The sequence below is a fragment of the Beta vulgaris genome, chromosome 3 (genome assembly GCF_026745355.1).
Source record: "Beta vulgaris subsp. vulgaris cultivar EL10 chromosome 3, EL10.2, whole genome shotgun sequence".
In the NCBI taxonomy this organism is placed as follows: Eukaryota; Viridiplantae; Streptophyta; class Magnoliopsida; order Caryophyllales; family Amaranthaceae; genus Beta; species Beta vulgaris.
The window spans coordinates 11,987,885-12,007,249 of NC_079204.1; the positions used below are offsets into that span (position 1 = coordinate 11,987,885).

The window sequence follows — 19,365 nt, forward strand, 5'->3', positions numbered from 1 at the left end:
GACAAGGGTGTTTTTTTTTTATTAACTTGAATGTAATATGTCATATATGGGTGCTTTTTATAGGGAATGTGTTAAATACTAAAGATCCTATAATTCATAAATGGGAAGAAAAACTAAGATCTTTTTTTATAACATGTTATCTACTTCATTATTCACATGATATTTTAAGTGTAACTCTTAAGATTTCTTTACCTTGCTTTGACTTTCCATATCTGCGGAAATTACTCATACATGCTTATAGTTAACAAAAAAGTACAAGGATAATATATGTTAACAAAAATAAAAATTGTGTGCTACTACGAAAGATTTGTGTTACGATGAAGAAAACGTGTCAAGTAATCTTAACTTTAGTTGACATCAAATCATTCCGAAGAATTGAAATTATTGCACAATGATATTATTATCTGAGGTAATAACTCCCTATTTCTTTCCCATTAATTTGTTTGACTTCCATTAACAAATGCAGAATGGTTAATCCATAAGGAAAATCCTTAAGACTGATTTCATGCCAACTAATGTTGCCATAATATCATTTCATGATTCATGATGTGCAATCATAATAAATTCACAAAATAAAGAAGTACTATCATATTTTTAAGGAATTTGGTTTATAATTGAATGAGTATCTTTACTGAACTACATCTTATTTGCGGTTACGATTCATTTTGATTGCATAAATTTGGTTGGTTTGATGTCGAAGTTTGAAATTGAATTTGAATCCACAATTCAATTTAAACATGCTCGTGTAAATTTATTCAATTTCGTGCTTTTCTTTATAAGTCTAATTTAAAGCAATCTAATATTATAACTTGTAAGTTGATGTGAAATAAGGTGATTTTAACAATAGTTGAAGCTGCACTGATTGCAACTTAACTGAACTAAATTGAACTGATTACAACTGAACTGAATTGAAATGAAAATAAGTTGGGAAGAACAAATCCTAATTTCGTTAGTGAAATACGGTGGAATGGTATTCCACCCAAAACCTAGCAAACCTAGGTCTATATGACTCCACTGACCAACAAAAAGGTAGTAAAAGTCTCTCGTCAAATAGAAAATAGAAAACAATCTCTTTGGTTGAATTTTCAATGGCTATGTTAGAACCTTCACTAGTTCACTTGGGATTGTGATGTCAAAATATTATCAACAGCCTATTTTAACTATCTTTTAAAATAGGTAACCGAACTATCATAACTTGGATGCAATGTACCCAACTGCAACAAAGGCACCAGTAGTGCCAAATTTCTCTTAATAGAAAGCCTGTGGATTCCTTGTACAATATGAAAATGGACTTTTTAAACAGTAAATATCAACTTCACCCATCATAAATCAACAAAACCCCTAGTTTTTGCTATCAAGTTCTAATAAAGTTTCCCGGAAACATTCCTCTGGTTTTTTCTTTTTACAGTACGCAGATACACAGAGGTATGAAAGAAAACTATAGAGCCTGCATCTCTAGACTAACACCGTTTCTATCATCATTCTTTTCAGAAGTAGAAGTTGCTGATGCTTCCTGGTTTTCCCTGCCAGAGTTCATCTCTTGAACAGGAGGAGGGTTGACAACTGTCATGGGCATCGCGGAATCATCTGTGAGACGGGCTTTCATCTCCCGATGCTCCTGGCATATTGCACACCAATGCATGCAGCAATGTACAAGGCATGGATCGCATGGAGAATTCTGCATTTTCATGACAACAACACAATCTTGAGGATATCAAACAAATATGAGTTTGGCAATTTACCAATCCGTTCTCCAGAAAACAAAGAGAGGGAAAATATAGTTATTTTGTTTTTGGAGTGGGCACCACCATCCTTCATAGTATAGAACTAGCATCAGATTTAAAGAATAATTTCATTTGATAGAACAACATACACCCAAGACTAAAGTATAAGATTAAAGATGTGACTCCAAACCTTGAATCATACTACTCTTGATTGAACATTTCTGAAATTTCCTGGACCATTCTAATTTCTAAACCTTTAGATTGTAGGTGATAATAACTAATATTTAGTTGGAAAGAAAAATAGCACGATTAAACTGATCATGCATATCACATCACATTTAAAAAGGATGTAGGCATAGAAAATGACCTTGAGATGATACTCCCTCTGCAAGGATTGTCGAACAAGACCGGTATATATGCCGCACATCCACCAGGTGAAAAATAAGCCCTCCCAAATCAGACACGTTGTTTTAGGGTCGATACCATATGACCAAGCAGTGGCAGCAGCCAGTGCCATACCACCTTCCACAAAAACAGCATGACAAACACATGGTGTAGTCCATGGGGTATCATCTCTCAGTCTTTCCACATTGCGCCCAAATAAGACACATGGGCAGAAAAGCCCAGTCCAACCTGGGAGGCAGAAAGGCAGAATAGAAGAGTTCAAGAGCCTAAAAAGTTGCAAAATAATTAAAAAGAACCCTAAAGGACAATGCACAAAATAAAATCAGATACTGCAGCTATAACATAAGAGATGGTGTAAAGCTAAAGCGTTGCAGAAGAAAAAAAAACAGAAAAATGTGCTTTATGAAACAAAACCGAAACCACTGGGTGATTGAATAAAAGACAGGTTTTTGTATACACTAACATGCATTATGAGTTATACTAAAATCATACAAATCCATATGATTCAGATGACACTGCTACTGTGCTACATACAATTCTACCAGCAAATAGACCATCAAAAGTTTGACCACATGAAAAGATGTGAAATTAAGCCCTACTTCTTACTATTATCTTTAATGCTTTATTTCCGAAACAGAGAGTTTTTACCTTACTCTTATAAAGAGGATTTTTACATATTGGGTTTATTTTCAGGTGTTTTGGACCTGCATATAGGTTCCAAGTTATAAGAGTTAATTCTTGGGAGTTATTCATTAATCAAGATTTACTGGTGATTTCTGTTTCGTACTTTATTACTTCCTTTTTCATGTTGGACAAGGGAGCAAGGCAAGCTATAATAAATATAAATGCAAGGATGTACATTAAGGGTAGACATAATTTAATAATTTTGAGTAAAGCTTTGCTAAGTTAATTTGATTCAAGACATAGGAGCGAATTCAGAGTTGAGTTGCGTTCTTACTTCTTCATTACTTTTAAGTTTCAAAGTGTGACCTATTCATCCATAAAACCACTTGTAATCATTCCATCTCATATCCAGATTTAGGGTATTTCCAAAATTTGAGACCTTAGTTCATATCCAAATACAAAGGCCTAATTTTGGCTTATTCTTATTCGGGCCATGGGTAAAAGTCAATAAATAAGTTGAAGGCTATACCAAATGAGGCTTGTCTTTTTCATATTCTTTTGCATATCTGAGTATCTGACAATAAGTTCAGTTCCTTTCTACCTTACCTAAACTACCTCCTTGATTGAGTTCAATTAAACTAGTTTTTATATGCACGCAATGCGTGCGAAAATACGACGTAGAAAATTAAATTGATTGTTAATTATATCGAATAAATTAGGGATACTTTAATTGTTGATGGTTTTCTTTTGGTAATGTCTTTTTTTATTTTTAAAATTAATTAGGTAGTTTCTTTTTTTATTTTTAAATTTTTCATTTTTTAATTAAAGTAAGTAGTTATTAGAATAGAGGTGTAATGAGGGTAAAATAGGATTTTTAATATTTTGGTGTCCTACCCCTCTTCCCATATAGAATAGAGATAATTGATCACTTTCAACTTCAATGAACATTTGTACCTCAAAGGACCTGGGAAAACAAAACTGATATCTACTTCACATTACCCAACTTAGAAATAGGAGTGGAATTGTATACTTTTAAACTGAGAGATGAAAGGACTTCCTTCTTTTTTTTCCTTCCAAATCACCTAGCGAATGGAACTTCAAGAGCATTAAACTATTTTCGGTTTCACTACTTCATTTTCATGTCCTAAAAGACAGTTGAAACAGCAGAGAGAAAAAGAAGGAAATGAAAGGAACAATCAGAGAGGCAAAAGAAGACTTCTTCTGTTTAAAGTTAGTTACAACATTATGTTATTTAAGGTTCCCCATATCTCTCTCCTCATCTACATGAGTCCCTCTTTTTATTTCTCTCTATCCTTCTCCTTTTCCTATGCACTCCTTAAAATCTTTGCCTCCCCCCATGAGATAATAGAAGAAGTATAATATGACTGGAACTCATTGTAGTGATCAACTGCACTGCAGTATGTCTAAAAGACTAAAACTACATGGAAGTCGAGAAATCCAGTACTCTTTTCTCAAAACAATAGGACACCTTTAATTGAATCCTATAAATTAGGAGATAGATATGGTGGTATAGAAGAAAGTAGGATAATAAGAATAGAGGGAAGAAAGTACATTCGGGTTAAGGTCTAGGGCCAGTATATACAAAAGCTCAAATTTTAGGCAATCAAGCTTGTGAAAACAATAAAGCTGCGGCAAAATATATTCAAGTGGAAGACCATGCAATCAAAGAGCCCGTTGGCGTACCTAGTAGGCTAGTACCATAGAACCCAAATTATCCTACATACTTCTAGAATTGCAGTATCTGTAACACTTGGGAAAACCTTTAACCTTCATTCTACTAACTTGACCAACACAATCACACCTCCTACACTCACTGAGATTATGGAAAAGATGGTAATTTAATAGTAAAAAGAGAATATATCAGAAGCAAGCTCTTTGTGATTCCATGTAAAAGTCAAATGAAATAGCTATTAGTTGCTTATTTCCACCCATAAGGCACAAGCAATGACGAAAAACTAGCATAACAATATAATGCAAGCAACAACTTCGAAACAAGAACAAGGAAGTATATTGAACATACAGCTTTGAGTATCTTCAGTACACCCAAAGACGCCACTTGACCAAGGTTCATCAGCAGGAGGTTCATAGCTTTCAGGTAAAGGTTGTCCACATTCGTTACACTTGTGAACATGCAACTGTACAATCAGCCACCAATTTCAACAGTTAATGAAAAAGTTGACAGCAGCTTCATTATCCAAGAAGTGATAGCCATGAAGATCAAGAAGAAGCATCACTAAGTTCTTGAGAAATTGTATACTCTATTTCTAGGGCATAAGAGTTAAACATGGATGTCTCCTTTATTTAAAAGTATAACTTCTCTATATAAAGTAATAACGTAAATATATTTTTTTGTTCGATAAACTGCAATGTATCATAAAACCAACAAGCATTTTAAAAAATCTTCATGTAGCAGCAAATATATGCTAAGCATCTACAGTCTTTTCTCATAAGATTACAACAAATCTTTACCTCGCCAACATGGAATACTTTTTAAGTGCTAAATGGTGTAATTTAGGAGTTCCATCAATACTGAATGATGAGAAGAAATCCCACACATAGTTGAAATGAGAGAGACAAAGGTTTCCTTATACAAGAGCCGGCACGAAGAAGTCGATTGTCTTAAGAAGGGTGACATGTCACATATCCATAACTAGCACATTCACCCAAGCATGTCAAAAGCTATTAGTAAATTATACAGTAAGAAACGTGGGAGCATGGGATGTTGATCAGCAAAGATCAAACAGAAGATATTAATGACACGAGGTCATACACCAGATACAGATCCCCTATCACACTAATTATAGCAGTAAGTTCCAGCAGATTCCTGCTATCACGAAAGCATATTCAATCAAATCTCGCAAAGAATCAAATGGTAGAAAGAGCTAGTGAAAGAAGGTCAATCAGGAATTCAAGCTCACGTGACTTGTATCATGAATCCTGCAGTTGTGTAAGCTAGAAGGAGGAAGGCAATTTTACAAGGAGCAAGGTCACAGAGGCAGATATAGAAGCTTATTTAACTATAATCAGGAGTGCCAATGATACCAGTGCCAGTGATGAAGCGATGACCATTTTGAAAATAACATTCTAGAATAAAAGTTAGTGTTGGATTAACTCAGTGAGTAGTTATATGATGAAAGGAAAGCTCATACTTGAAACTAAAACCATAAGAAAGTCCACCATCCTATTTCCAGAGACCTGCTAAAGGCCAAAGACAAGGTACCAAATGAAGAAATCTTGGGGAAAAGGAGTGGCTAGATGACATTATAATCATAACATGTTTGTCCCTTCAAACAAATTCCATAGCCCGCCTAAACAACTTCTAAAGCTGCTTAAACAATTTCAAGAGAATTCCAATTTCCAACATTCTTATACCCCCAACAACAGCATGACCCCATAGAGTATCATCCCAGCCAGAAATCAGTCGTCTAGCCAATCGGCTTACTTATATTGTGGTAGACAATTGAAATTAAGTTAGAATCAACTATGAAGCATAAAATCACAATCTTTGTGATACTATGATGGACCAACATCCCTCAAGATATAGGCTTTCCCCAATTTGTTTGCAACAAGTTCAACAACAAAATAGAGTAGTAAGATGGAGACTTCCAGCAGCCAGTCTATAGTCAACACATAAATAGCCGCTTAACCCTAGAACATACTACATTACTACTAATAGATCAATCAACTATCAAATCAAAGCTCGATTAACATAGATCCTCCAGAAGACCCAAATTTGTCGCTTGGAAACAACCTCAAGAGAAATAATTGCAAGGTTCAACACCAATGATTTCAACTCTTACAGCAACTGATAGCCACTTATCTAGGTAACCACCTCAATTGTAAGAGGCAGTACCACATATTCTCCGACCTCTGAAGACATTATCAATCCGGAAGTAATTACTCTTCTTTTTCTTATTGCAAAGACTAAAATTTCAACAGCCATCACATACATTACTTAGAATTTAGAAAAAAAACTTGTTCTTGAGAAAAAACCCAAATCACACAAAAAGATGCACAACATACAAAATTACATAGTACCTAAATCACCAAATCATACAATCTCAAGCAATTCAAGTAAACTTAAACCATGATTAGAGGGTAAGCACAAAGCAAGACATGGGTTTTGTAGATCAAGTAGTAATTTCAAAAGGGTTATGGCATGAAAACGTAGTGAACAAAAAACAGAGGTCAAAGGAGAGAGAAAATGCAAGACCTGAGAAGTGGGTATTGCTTGATTGAGTTCACCAGGCCTAATCTCTTCATCAGCAGAGACTTGAGCCTTAGTCAATTTCACATATCGTGATGCGTGCGAAGTTTCTTCAGACATCTGTGCAACAATGTCAACTTAGTTAAGTAAACCCAGAAAGAATTCCAGAAATCTCAACAAATCAAAAGGGTAGAAGAAGAAGGATTTACCTTCTCTTTCTGTATCGCGAGATTCAAGGGCGATACTTTAATTTTGCAAGAATTTGGATTTGGCAGGTCTCCAAGTTTTCCTTTTATTTTCTTACAAAAAGGCTTGGGTTTTCTTCGATGTTCAGTTAATATTATTTCTCTTTAAATGACTGAGAGTTTGGTGATGGCACGTAAAGTCGTGATCACGTTAATGTAAACTTATAGTTTGAAGATTTAAATAACAAAGACTACAAACCTATGGCAAGTTTAGGATACTAAACGCAATTTGTTAGGATTGTTTAGGATATATATTGACTCTATTTAAGATAGATATTAGGAATAGATTTGTTATTCCTAATCGGATTCTAAATTTAGGATGTATAAATATATGTGATTAATGAATGAGAAGGAGGACGAGAATTGAATCTATCTTAACATGGTATCAAGAGCCTAAAATTGAAAATTCCTCTCCACCCAAACCTGAAAAAAACTGAACCAAAGCCTTGAAATTTTTTTCAACCCTCGACCTTGCTACCTTGATTCGTCTCTTCCAGATTCGAATTTGTTTGATTCTTCATCATAGCTTCTCGTCTTCGCACCTATTCTCGTGGTGCTAGGCAAGTCATAATGACTAAAAATTCCGAAACCACCGTCTCTAAACCTGACCCAGCCTACTTTCTAGGCTCTAATGATAATCCAGGCAACGTAATCACTCCGATTCAGTTGAAAGATGACAACTAGGGGTGCTTATCGAGCGAGTCGAGCCCGAATAGCACTGGGCTCGGCTCGAGCTCGTTTAAAATTTCCCAGGCTCGACTCGTGAGCTCGCCGAGCTTGGGAGAGCCGAGCTCGAGCTCGGCTCGTGATGGAAAATTTGGGGCTCGAGCTCGGCTCGCGAGCTCGTTTAGGCTCGGCTCGCGAGCTCGTTTAGGCTCGACTAATGAGCTCAGCTTGGCTCGAAGTAGGTGAGTTTGTTCACTCACCCATCATATGCTTTTATAACTTGATTTCCCTCTTAGCATTGCTAAGATTTCAATGTAGGACTCCATGGTTTGTTAAAGAAAAACAAACTCACAATCCCCATTTTAATGTAGAATTCCATGTTTTGTTTAAGATAAACAAACTCATTCTACATATGCTTATATAACTTGGAATCCCTCTTAGCATTGCTAAAATTTCAATGTGGGACTCCATGTTTTGTTAAAAAAAAAAAAAACTCATTATATCCTTGTTTTGTTTACATATGCTTTTATAACTTGGAATCTCTCCTAGCATTGTTAAAATTTCAATGTGAGACTCCATGTTTTGCTAAAGAAAAAAATATCAAATATTTTAAGTATTAAATAATCAAATATTTAAAAATATACTTCATTCCTTCTATGAAAAAAATAAAGTATAGTTTTTGTTTTCCAGCCAAGGAGATACAAAATTAAACTTTAAGTTGAAGTAAGGAGTAGTAGCTATTTATAAAGAAAATAAAGTTGATCCTTGTTTTCTTAACCAATGTGGGACTTTAGTGCCTAGTGGAGTAGAGGTGAAGTTGGATCACAAATTTAAATATATAATTTGTAATCTAAATTAAAATATAAATTTGTATTAAATTTTTTTAATGTAAAATATTTTTTTAATATAAAATTTTTTTCGTGTAAAATAATAATCGAGCTGTTCACGAGCTTTACGAGCCGAGCTTTGCCTAGCTCGGCTCGTTTAAGTCTCGAGCCGAGCCCGAGTTCGAGCCGAGCTTCAACGAGCCGAGCTTTGACCGAGCCGAGCCCGAGCTGCTCGCGAGCTTGTCAGGCTCATTATCACCCCTAATGACAACTTTGATGAATGGGCACGCGTGATTCGCATGTCTTTGAATGCAAAACGTAAACTTGGCTTCTTGAATGGTACTATACCCAAGCCTACTACGCCAGAAAAACTGGCAGACTGGAGCACGGTACATTCCATGCTTGTTTCGTGGCTCTTAAACACGATCTCTCCGAACATCCGCAATTCAGTTTCGTTCAATGAAACAGCTCATGAATTGTGGTCTCATCTGAAGGAACGTTATTGTGTTTCTAATGGAACTAGAATTTGCAAACTCAAATCTCAGATTAGTGATTGCAAGCAGCAAAAGACGGAACCTTTGGCCGATTATTTCGGTCGTTTGACTAGGCTATGGGACGAATTGTCATCCCAGGAGGTGGCGCCAACTTGCTCTAAGGGTGGCGCGCAGTGTGAAATCATTCGCTTTCTCGAACAACAACGTTCTAACGATCGCTTGCATCGTTTCTTGATTGGCCTTGATGATTGTTATGGCCACCTTCGCTCTAATCTTCTCGCGCAAGCACCTTTACCCATGGTGGCTCGCGCCTATCAAATCATTGCTCAAGAAGAGCGTTTACGGGGAACCCGCGCCTCTTCCTTACCTTCGTCGGGTGAATCCTTGGCTTTTAAGGTTGAAACTCTCCCTAAAACACGATCTTCTCCTGAATCTGTGATTTGCCCTGCCACCATGAAGGACATGATATTTTAGGTTGCTTTGAATTAATTGGGTACCCTGAGTGGTGGGGGGACCGCCCTCGTGGCAGGCGCGGAGCTGCGGTGAATCGGGGTGACAGGGCTGGCCGCGGACGTGGCGGCAGGAGTGCGCCATCAGCATGCGCCAACAAAGTCGTGGCTGGTGGTGGTGGTGGTTCGACAGAAAAGACAGACGCAGGGGGCGTCTCGACTTCCCAACCATGTGATCCAGTAAGCGTGGGTCTTGCTGGCATCACAACTGAACAGTGACAGACTCTCTTGGATTTGCTGAACTTGCCTAAGCCAAAGGATCGTGTGACTGGTGAGTGTCTATGGATTATTGATGCAGGTGCTACACATCGTGTGACAGGAAAGTTTTCGCAGTTGTGTGCAGCACGGAAAATTCCTAGATGTCTGGTTGGTTTGCCAGATGGTAGTTCTACAGAAGCTACTCATGAGGGAGATGTCATTCTTTCTGGAAATCTTACACTCCGTAATGTTTTATTTGTGCCTAATCTTGATTGTAATTTGATTTTCATTCCGCAGTTATTAGATTTTGCGAATTGTATCGTTAAGTTCACTAACACATTATGTGTCTTACAGGACCGCAGGACGAGGACGCTGATTGGAGCGGGTGAACGGGAAGATGGACTTTTCTTTTTTCGGGGCGTTCGAAAGGTGAAAATCAATGTTGTCGATGGCTTGGCATCTATTGATATCTGGCATACGCGTTTCGGTGACCCTTCGGAGAAAGTTTTGCGACATTTACCGTGTGTGAGTCCCTCTAGTGTTAGTAGTTGCAATAAATATGGGTGCGATGTTTGTTTTCGTGCTCATTAACCTAAAACTAGTTTTCCTAAGAGTAATAGTAGAGCTAGTCGGATTTTCGAATTAATTCATTGTGATTTATGGGGGTCCTATAGAACTAAGTCTACCTGTGGTGCTTCATATTTTTTGACATTAGTTGATGATTTTTCCCGTTCTGTTTGGACATATTTATTATATAATAAATTGGAAGCTGAGACTATGTTTTTGCATTTTGTGGCTTTGATTGATCGCCAATTTGACCAGAAAATTAAATGTGTGCGCAGTGATAATGGCACTGAATTTAATTGCCTCAAGCCTTATTTTTTGCAACAAGGAATTATTTTTGAGACTTCTTGTGTGAACACCCCACAACAGAATGGTAGAGTGAAGAGAAAACATGGTCATATTTTAAATGTTGCACGTGATTTGAGGTTCCAGGCTTATTTACCCTTGCAATTTTGGGGGGATTGTGTGCAGGCTGCTTGCCATTTGATAAATCAAACCCCCTCTGTTGTCCTTGATTATAAGACCCCATATGAGTGTTTGTTTGGTAAGCCACCTACGATGACAGATATAAAGACTTTCGATTGTTTGTGTTATGCCTATAATATTTCTCATGGGGGTGATAAATTTGCTAGTAGGAGCAGACGGTGTGTCTTTCTTGGTTATTCTTATACTCAAAAGGGATGGAAATTATATGATTTAGAGACCAAGAAATATTTTGTTTCCCGGGATGTAAAGTTTATTGAACATAAGTACCCCTTTGGTGAGTCTGAGAAGTTCATCAACTCAGGCACCTGTTTCAACATCGTCCTCAGGTACTCCCTATCCTATTACACATTATGTTCGTTATGAAAAGTTTTCTGATAAACATCGTAGATTTCTCGCAGCTATAACTGCAGGGCACCCTCCCAAGTCATTTAAAGAGGCTATGAAACATGAAGGGTGGCGTGAAGCCATGGGAGCTGGGATACAAGCTCTCGAGGATCAAGGCACATGGGAATTGCAACCTCTTCCTCCAAGCAAAAAGGCCTTGGGGAGCAAATAGGTGTATACGAAAAAATATGATGAGAAAGGAAACCTTTAGAGGTTGAAGGCTAGATTAGTTATATTTAGGCATCATCAGGTGGAAGGAATTGATTATAATGAAACATTTGCTCCTGTAGCAAAATGACACAGTACGGACTTTCCTGGCAATTGCAGCAGTAAAGAAATGGGATATTCATCAGATGAATATCCACAATGCATTTTTGCATGGTGATTTGGAGGAAGAAGTGTACATGAAAATTCCACCTGGTTTTCAAGGAGATAATACTAATCTAGTATGCGGGATCACTAGTAGAAAAACGACAGTCTCACCATTTGCGTCGCACAACAGGACAAACGTCACAAAAGACTCATTTGCGTCGCATACAACAAATCAATCGACGCAAAAAATGGACTATGTGCATCGTATCTAACTACCATGCGATGCAAGACAACTATGTGCGTCGCATGAAGCCCATGGTGCGACGCACATAACAAAATCTATGTGTGTCGCATGAATCCCATGGTGCGACGCGGATTACAACCCCAGCCCGTGTTATTTTCTTATTCTTTCATCAACCGTTTTATCTCCTCTATCTCTCTCCAACTCCTCTCTCTCTCTCTCTCTCTCTCTATCTCCCTCTCTCTCTCTCCAACTCTTCTCTACCGTACCATTCTAAAGCGAAGAGTATGAACATCGAAGATTTTGTTGATTTTTCATCAGTCGTTCGCCTGCGATAATTTTCTCAACTATCGCACAAGGTTTTGTTGATTTTGCTTCTGATTGTAACTATGAACATCGAAGATTTTTGCTCCTGATTGTAACTTTTTTTCTCAATTTCTTCTTCTTTTTGTTGATTTTTTATCTCACTTTTGAATTTTTACTTTTTTTTGTTTACCTACTTGAAAATTACGATTTATGAATGTTTACTATATGTTCGGTTTTCTTGTTTTCATTTGTTAGATTTGATTTCTTTTTGTTTATTTTTTTTCATTCTCAGATCTCCCCTAAGCATCATTATGTACACGAGTTTTCAAGAAAACCAGCAACATTCTCAGTTCTGAGCCTGAATGTCAGATGAACGAATGTGTACTAAATATATATCAGGATGGCGGGATGATTTGGTTATGAGCCTCAATGTCAACATGGCGTATCCCAATAACAAGCTTCTGGATCTCTGATTCCAGCGTATCCCAGGAACAGCGAGCAAGTACTTTATTCCTTTTTTTTATGATTTTTCTGTAATTTTCTCATTTTGATTTTGTATAATTTTCTCCTTTTGGTTTCTGTAATTTATGTATTTTCTTTTGTAATTACTAATTAGTGTTTGTAAAAAAAAAAAAAAAAAAACCCTTCTACTCAATAAAACACCACTTCTATTTTTTTTTAATTACTGGTTAATTTGTTTGAGTTGAAACACCAGTTGAAATTCCAGTTAATTTGTTTGAGTTACAAGTTGCAATTCATGAAATTAATTTTTTTATTAAAAAAATAGCAATTTGCGTCGGATGTGGAATTAAGTTCGACGCAAGCAAATCACTCATCTGCGACACATGTTAGTAATGTGTGACGCAGATGAGTCTTGGGTTGTTGTGGCTTGGCGACATTCCCATCTACGTCGCATGATAGGCAGGGTCCAACGCAGATAGTTAGTCACATGCGTCGAGACCTATGTCGTCGAACCCATGTCCGACGCAAATGGGTGCTCGCATCCGACGCAAATCGTCCATTTTGTACTAGTCAATGAAAAAATCATTGTATGGTTTGAAGCAGGCACCTATGTGTTGGTTTGCCAAATTTTATTCTGACTGTTCCTTGTTTATTTTGACCATGAACAATATTCAGCTGAATGTTCTTATCTATGTGGATGACATGATTGTTGCAGGGAATGATCATGAAGCTTTACTGAACTTCAAAGCTTACCTTGGAAAATATTTCAAAATGAAGGATTTAGGTGCTCTGAAATATTTCCTAGGTCTTGAGATTGCTCGAGGGCCGCAGGGAATTTTTATGAGCCAAAGAAAGTATGTCTTGGATATTATTTCTGAGGTCGGGTTGCTCGGTGCCAAACCTATCGAGTTTCCTATGGAGCAGCACCATCAGCTCGCTCTGGTTGATGGTCCTTTGTTCGATGATTCGGAGAAGTATCATTGATTGATGGGCAGGTTGATTTACCTTGCCGTTACGAGACCTAATTTGGCATATTCTGTTCACATTTTGTCACAATTTATGCAAGCACCTCAGGTAGTTCATTGGGAGGCCGCTTTGAGAGTGGTTAGACATTTGAAGAACAATCCAGACAGGGCGTCCTATTATGTTCTGATAGCGATCTCCGCCTTGAGGGGTGGTGTGATTCCAATTGGGCTAGTTATCCTATTACTCGGAGATCCTTGAGTGGGTGATTTGTATTGTTGGGATATTTTCCTGTTTCCTGGAAGACTAAGAAGCAGCCTACAATGTCTAGATCGTCTGCAAAGGCAGAACATCATTCTATGGCTGCTATAGTTTGTGAATTAAAGTGGTTGAAGCAGCTACTAGGTGATCTTGGAGTTCAGCATCTTCCAGGAATGCGATTATATTGTGATAGTCAATCCGCGTTATATATTGCCAAGAATCTGGTGTTTTATGAACGTACTAAACACATTGAGGCTGATTGTCATTTTGTTCGTGATGCTGTGAATGAAGGTCTTGTGAGTCCGTCATATGTTCCTAGTAAGTTTCAGTTAGCAGATATTTTTACAAAGGCACTTGGTAGGACTCAATTTGAATTTTTGTTTTTCAAATTGGGCGTTTGTGATTTGCACGACTCCAACTTGAGGGAGGGTGTTAGGACTGTTTAGGATAAATATTGACTCTATTTAAGATAGATATTAGGAATAGGTTTGTTATTCCTAATAGGACTCTAGACTCAAGATGTATAAATATATGTGATTAATGAATGAGAAGGGGGACGAGAATTGAACCTATCTTAATACAATTTCACTTTACTAAATGCAACTTTATAAATAGGTATTAAGCACAACATAGATAAATATAAATTGCAAGAGATTGATTGACTAAAATTGAATTTGATATCTAATGGACGATGATTTTGATCCAAAAGAACTTGAATCGGAGGTAAACTACTCAAACATTTTCCAAAGATATACCATGTCGTGCAAATATCAATGAAATCCATGACAACCATTTCGTGCAATACACAAGAAACAGTGCATATTATTTCGCGCAAATTGAACGAACAACTTGTTTCTTGCAATTTGTATGAAACAGTATATATTGTTTCATGTAAATTGCACGAAATAGTCAAATCTGCAACGCGATTTGCGGAATGCAAGGCATGAAATTTTGATAATGTTCCCACTCGAATTTTGTAGTTTAAAAAGTGTAATTTATTAATTTAACAACAATTTCATGAAAGTTGATGAGAATGTGGGAGAAAATTGAGTAAAAAAACGCTTTTGGTGTATGAAAATGCACCAAAAATAAAAGATGAAAAGGGAGAGCAGGAGAAAGAGGAAGAGGAAGAGGGAGAAACATATTATATATAAACCTTGGGTCACCATATAGGTATATGATTAACATAGATCATGAAATTTGCTCAAACCTATAGACATCAGTTGAAAATTTATCTTAGTAGATAGCTAAGGCCATAGGGCGTAACTTTGAGAAAATCATTTCATAGTCTTGTACTCTTGTTTACCTTCCATCCCCTCCCCCCACCCCCCACCCCCCAAAAAAAAAGTCTATATCCAAGAGAAACGATTAATCACTAACCACTGGTGGATTGTCTAACTAGTATTTAGGATAAAAACGTAATTTACATTAGAAAAAAAGTTAGATCTAACTCATCGGTTTTTTAAAAAAAAGTAAAAAACATATATCTCTCTTCTCCAAAAGTTTAAAACATGCACTATTGTATGAATAACAAGTATATCAAACACATATGTAGAGGTTGATTTACAAATAACTAGTGTTTTAAGCACATAAACAGAGGTTCTTATAAATATATAGTTGCACTTATTTTGGGAAAAAGCTAAAAGAACGCAGTAATCAATGCAACTTCACTTTTTGATTGTTAAGTAGGGGTTGATTACTAAATAACAAGTTTCTTAAATACATAAATAGAATTTGTTTTATAAATAACAAATGTTTTTGAATACACAAATAGAGACTTATAATTACAAGATTATTAACTTTTCCCTATTCACCTTTCCTACATTATTCACTAGTGGTTAGTGATTTAGCACCACTCCTATATCCAATAAAAATTTCCATAGATATTGCAAAAATAATATATATTTCCCAATTTGAGTCAAAGTAAAAATTAAAATTCCCAGCGTACCGTCCATGTAGAACTAGGTGCAAGACTATTTGCATTTCTTTTAGACAATACCGTTGTTTCAATTAGCGGTTTATTTAGGCACTTCAAATAGCGATTTACTTAAGTACTTCAAATAGCGGTTTAATTGTAGTTTAGCTGTGACAATATTTCCTTATAAGTTATTAAATGGAATACCTTTACAAAATTACAACTAGCATGTAAGAGCAGAGATGGTAGCCAATGGGAAAAACTTTATCTACCTAGTGGGTCAACAACCCACTACAAATAGAAATAAATAAATTATGGAATCCAACTCATCAGTTTTAATAATTTTTGATTATCAATTTCTACTGGGTTAATTACTCACCGGGTAAATGTAGCATTGCCCAGTCTCCAATGTATGTCCCAATCTTGGTAAAAGCAAATGAGCAATAAAGCACTCTTCTTTTTCCCTTTGAAGTCAATGCATAATGTATGTTAAAAGTAATTCAAAATTTTATTGGATATGGGAATTGAATCCTCAACCTAGCATCACAACATGTAACTGTTACATATCTCCTCCTAATTGAGCAATGAAATATTACTGATTTATTCCAGCATTTAGTTAACTTAAACTAGTTCTTAGGCCCGGGCTATGCCTCGGGTAAGAAAAAATTCATTTATTAATATTGTACTTTGATATGATCACTAAATACAACTTGGTCTAGTGGTTAAAACTTTAGTACATGAACTTGAGGTCATGGGATCAAAACCTATACTATGCAATTTCTAATTTTTTTCATTGTACATGGATTACATGAACTAAAACTCCCTAGGGAGAGCGCCACGTGGCACCGTTCCTGGTTTACGTACGCCTTTTAATATATTAGTATAGATGATTTGAGAAACAGAATTTCGATTTAAAAAATTGATGAAACCACTAATGGAAGTAGCAATTTCTCTCTTTAAGTTAACCGCTCCTTCACTTGACGGTTTTGTTTTGAGACATAAAAGAAACTTTTTTTGCACGGTACCATCCAACGTGGACGGTATGTTTGAAATTATTTATCACATTGATGCGAAGTGGAAAATATTTTTTTACTTTAGCAATATGTATGGAAAAGAAATCTTATATCCAATGTACTAACTTCCGATTCTAAATAAGTGCAATAGTTTGACTATCACGTTCACCGACACACAACTTTGACTATTAGTATATATAATTTTTTATTTGCAAAAGTTATAAAAAGTTGATATTATGAAAATATTCATTGAAATAAATCCAACAACATTTTATATGATTTTTTGTTTCGGTATATTAGTAAAAGACTATGGTCAAAGTGAGATGTATGAATATTGTGAAAGTCAAAATACTGCATTTTAAAAACACAGATGAAGTGTATTTTTATATTTGATGATGGGCACTTATATTTTAATGGATGCGAAATGGTACACTTTCCCTTTTTTTTTTTTTTTTTTTTTTTACATATTACACTTGGATATTTTACACTATTTAAAGGCTTTTACCATTGTTTGTGATTTTTTTGTGCATAAAAATATAGTCATATGAGATCTTGTTAGATTCGTCTCAGTAAGTATTTTTTGATATGCACTTTTTACAATTTTTACAAATACAAAATTAGAGATATATGTCCTCAAAATTTTGCATTGACATGCGTGAAAAGTAAAAGAGTAACATGTAAAAATACGGAGAAAATATGAAAATTCATAAATACGGTCCTTATATCATTTGCTAAAATGAAAATAGATTGAGAATGCATCACAAAATTACACATAATACAAAAATAGATTAGTAAAGCTGGACTCGAGGACACAATTATGTGATAGCTGCTAGCCTGATGGCGCTACTACTAATACTCGCGTTTACCCTTTTAAGGAAATTCGTTTGTTACTAGCTTATTCAAAAACGTTTTGGCGTCTTTCAAAGGCTCCCTCACTTTTTGGAAAGCGATAGCAATAGGATCGAGAAATCAAATTCTCACGAGTCACACGACTCGCTACTCATGAATCGTGATCGCCTATTCAAAAACATCCAAAGGTCTCTCATCGCTGAGACTCCCGCTTGCAACCAGCATCCTAAAGTACTTAATCTGCAAGTGTTTCTCGCAAAATATTAATCCTCGAATTATGTGCACACGCCTCCAAATCATCGTCCAGTTAAAGAAGTTATAGCCATCAGGCATTTGATCTAGAATTAAGTGCACAAATTACAGAATAGATTACAACACAAATCCAAAATTTGACAAGAGTAATAGTGTAATACTCCTGTATCCGGAAAGTGCAGAAACCGTAATACATGAAATTCTCAAGGCCATATTAAGCAAAAACAAAACCCTATAAAGCATGCGCAGTTGCGCCATTTATCTTCAGCCACTACCTTGCAGCTAGATGCATCTCACAACCACCCCCACCACCACCACCATCAGAAGGCACCCGTAAGGCCATAACTCCATAAGCATACAAGATATACTACTCAAAATCAAACCACAGTAACAAAAGAAGAGTTACTTTCAAGTGTCGAACGAACAAGCATAACGAGTCTTGCGTACAGAAAATCAGACACAGCACAGAAACTAATGTATAGTATTTGATAAGTTACGCCTTTAGCATGGAAAGGAAATTGACATATAAAAGGAACTATATATATATACACACATTTGAAAATAAAATCCATACTTCTTATTTCATCACTTAACAGTCGTACTGATCACGCAAAGAATGTCTAAATTCAGTATCTCATGGTTGATTTTTTCGGACATGAATCAAAGCCTCTACGTACGTACCTCAAATCTTTTCATCCATTAAGAGTAGCTACAGGTTATTTATCAATCAAGATTAAAGTAGCTTCCAGATATCCTAATGGAAGCAGTCAACCAACTGAAGTGATAGAATTCATGAAGTAACAAGTATCAAACCCAATAATGCATGACATTGCAGCTAAGTGAAGGCTATGCCATACTACTTCAAGCAAGATATCCACACAGAATGGGTAAGGTAGACACCCCAAATTTGGAAGCCAGAGATGATCTACTTCTTATCTAAATTAGATAAATTCAGGCAAAATGCTACTCGTACTGAAGTAATAAATGATGAAGACAATTATGACTACAGATCGTTACTTTGGAATGTATATGCAACATGTAAGTCATAACTTCATATGAGTATTGCATAGAAATGGTCGATTGACAATAAATGAAATGTATCGTCAGCCACTACAAAAAAATTATCTCTCAATTCTCATATATGAATTACATCATATCAGATGGAGAAGATTCAAATCCATTATTTGATGTTGAGAAGATACAAATCCATCATATCCATATGATATAATGAATATTATACACCATGTGCATGCAATCCATACAAAATCAAAGGTAATGCAGGAGAGAAGATTCAAATCCAACCATGAGAGTCATTTCACAATTTTCATATATGCATTACATATTTACATGTATCAACTATGACAAACAAACAAATCACTAAAATATGCTGCATTGAAGTTTCTCTTAGACAACAGCACACTATATACAGAAAAAGAC

The 19,365-nt window shown here is 36.1% G+C and overlaps 1 protein-coding gene across 1 annotated transcript; it reads right to left on the minus strand.

Annotated features, from left to right (window-relative positions):
• Positions 1-1,215: 1,215 nt before the first annotated feature.
• Positions 1,216-7,351, minus strand: LOC104906618 (cell number regulator 6). Its single transcript, XM_010695395.4, has 5 exons — positions 7,191-7,351; positions 6,988-7,101; positions 4,795-4,909; positions 2,092-2,357; positions 1,216-1,678 (listed from the first exon to the last, which is right to left on the minus strand). Exons 2-5 carry the CDS (start codon positions 7,099-7,101, stop codon positions 1,439-1,441), a joined length of 735 nt encoding a protein of 244 aa, XP_010693697.1. The 5' UTR covers positions 7,191-7,351; the 3' UTR covers positions 1,216-1,438.
• Positions 7,352-19,365: the final 12,014 nt, after the last annotated feature.

Excerpts from the sequence above, each read along its gene's own strand:
- LOC104906618 (XM_010695395.4), bottom strand. The coding sequence starts at position 7,101 with ATGTCTGAAGAAACTTCGCACGCATCACGATATGTGAAATTGACTAAG. Across the intron at positions 4,910-6,987 it reads AAGCAATACCCACTTCTCAG|TTGCATGTTCACAAGTGTAA; the intron begins GTCTTGCATTTT and ends CTGATTGTACAG. Across the intron at positions 2,358-4,794 it reads TACTGAAGATACTCAAAGCT|GTTGGACTGGGCTTTTCTGC; the intron begins GTATGTTCAATA and ends TCTGCCTCCCAG.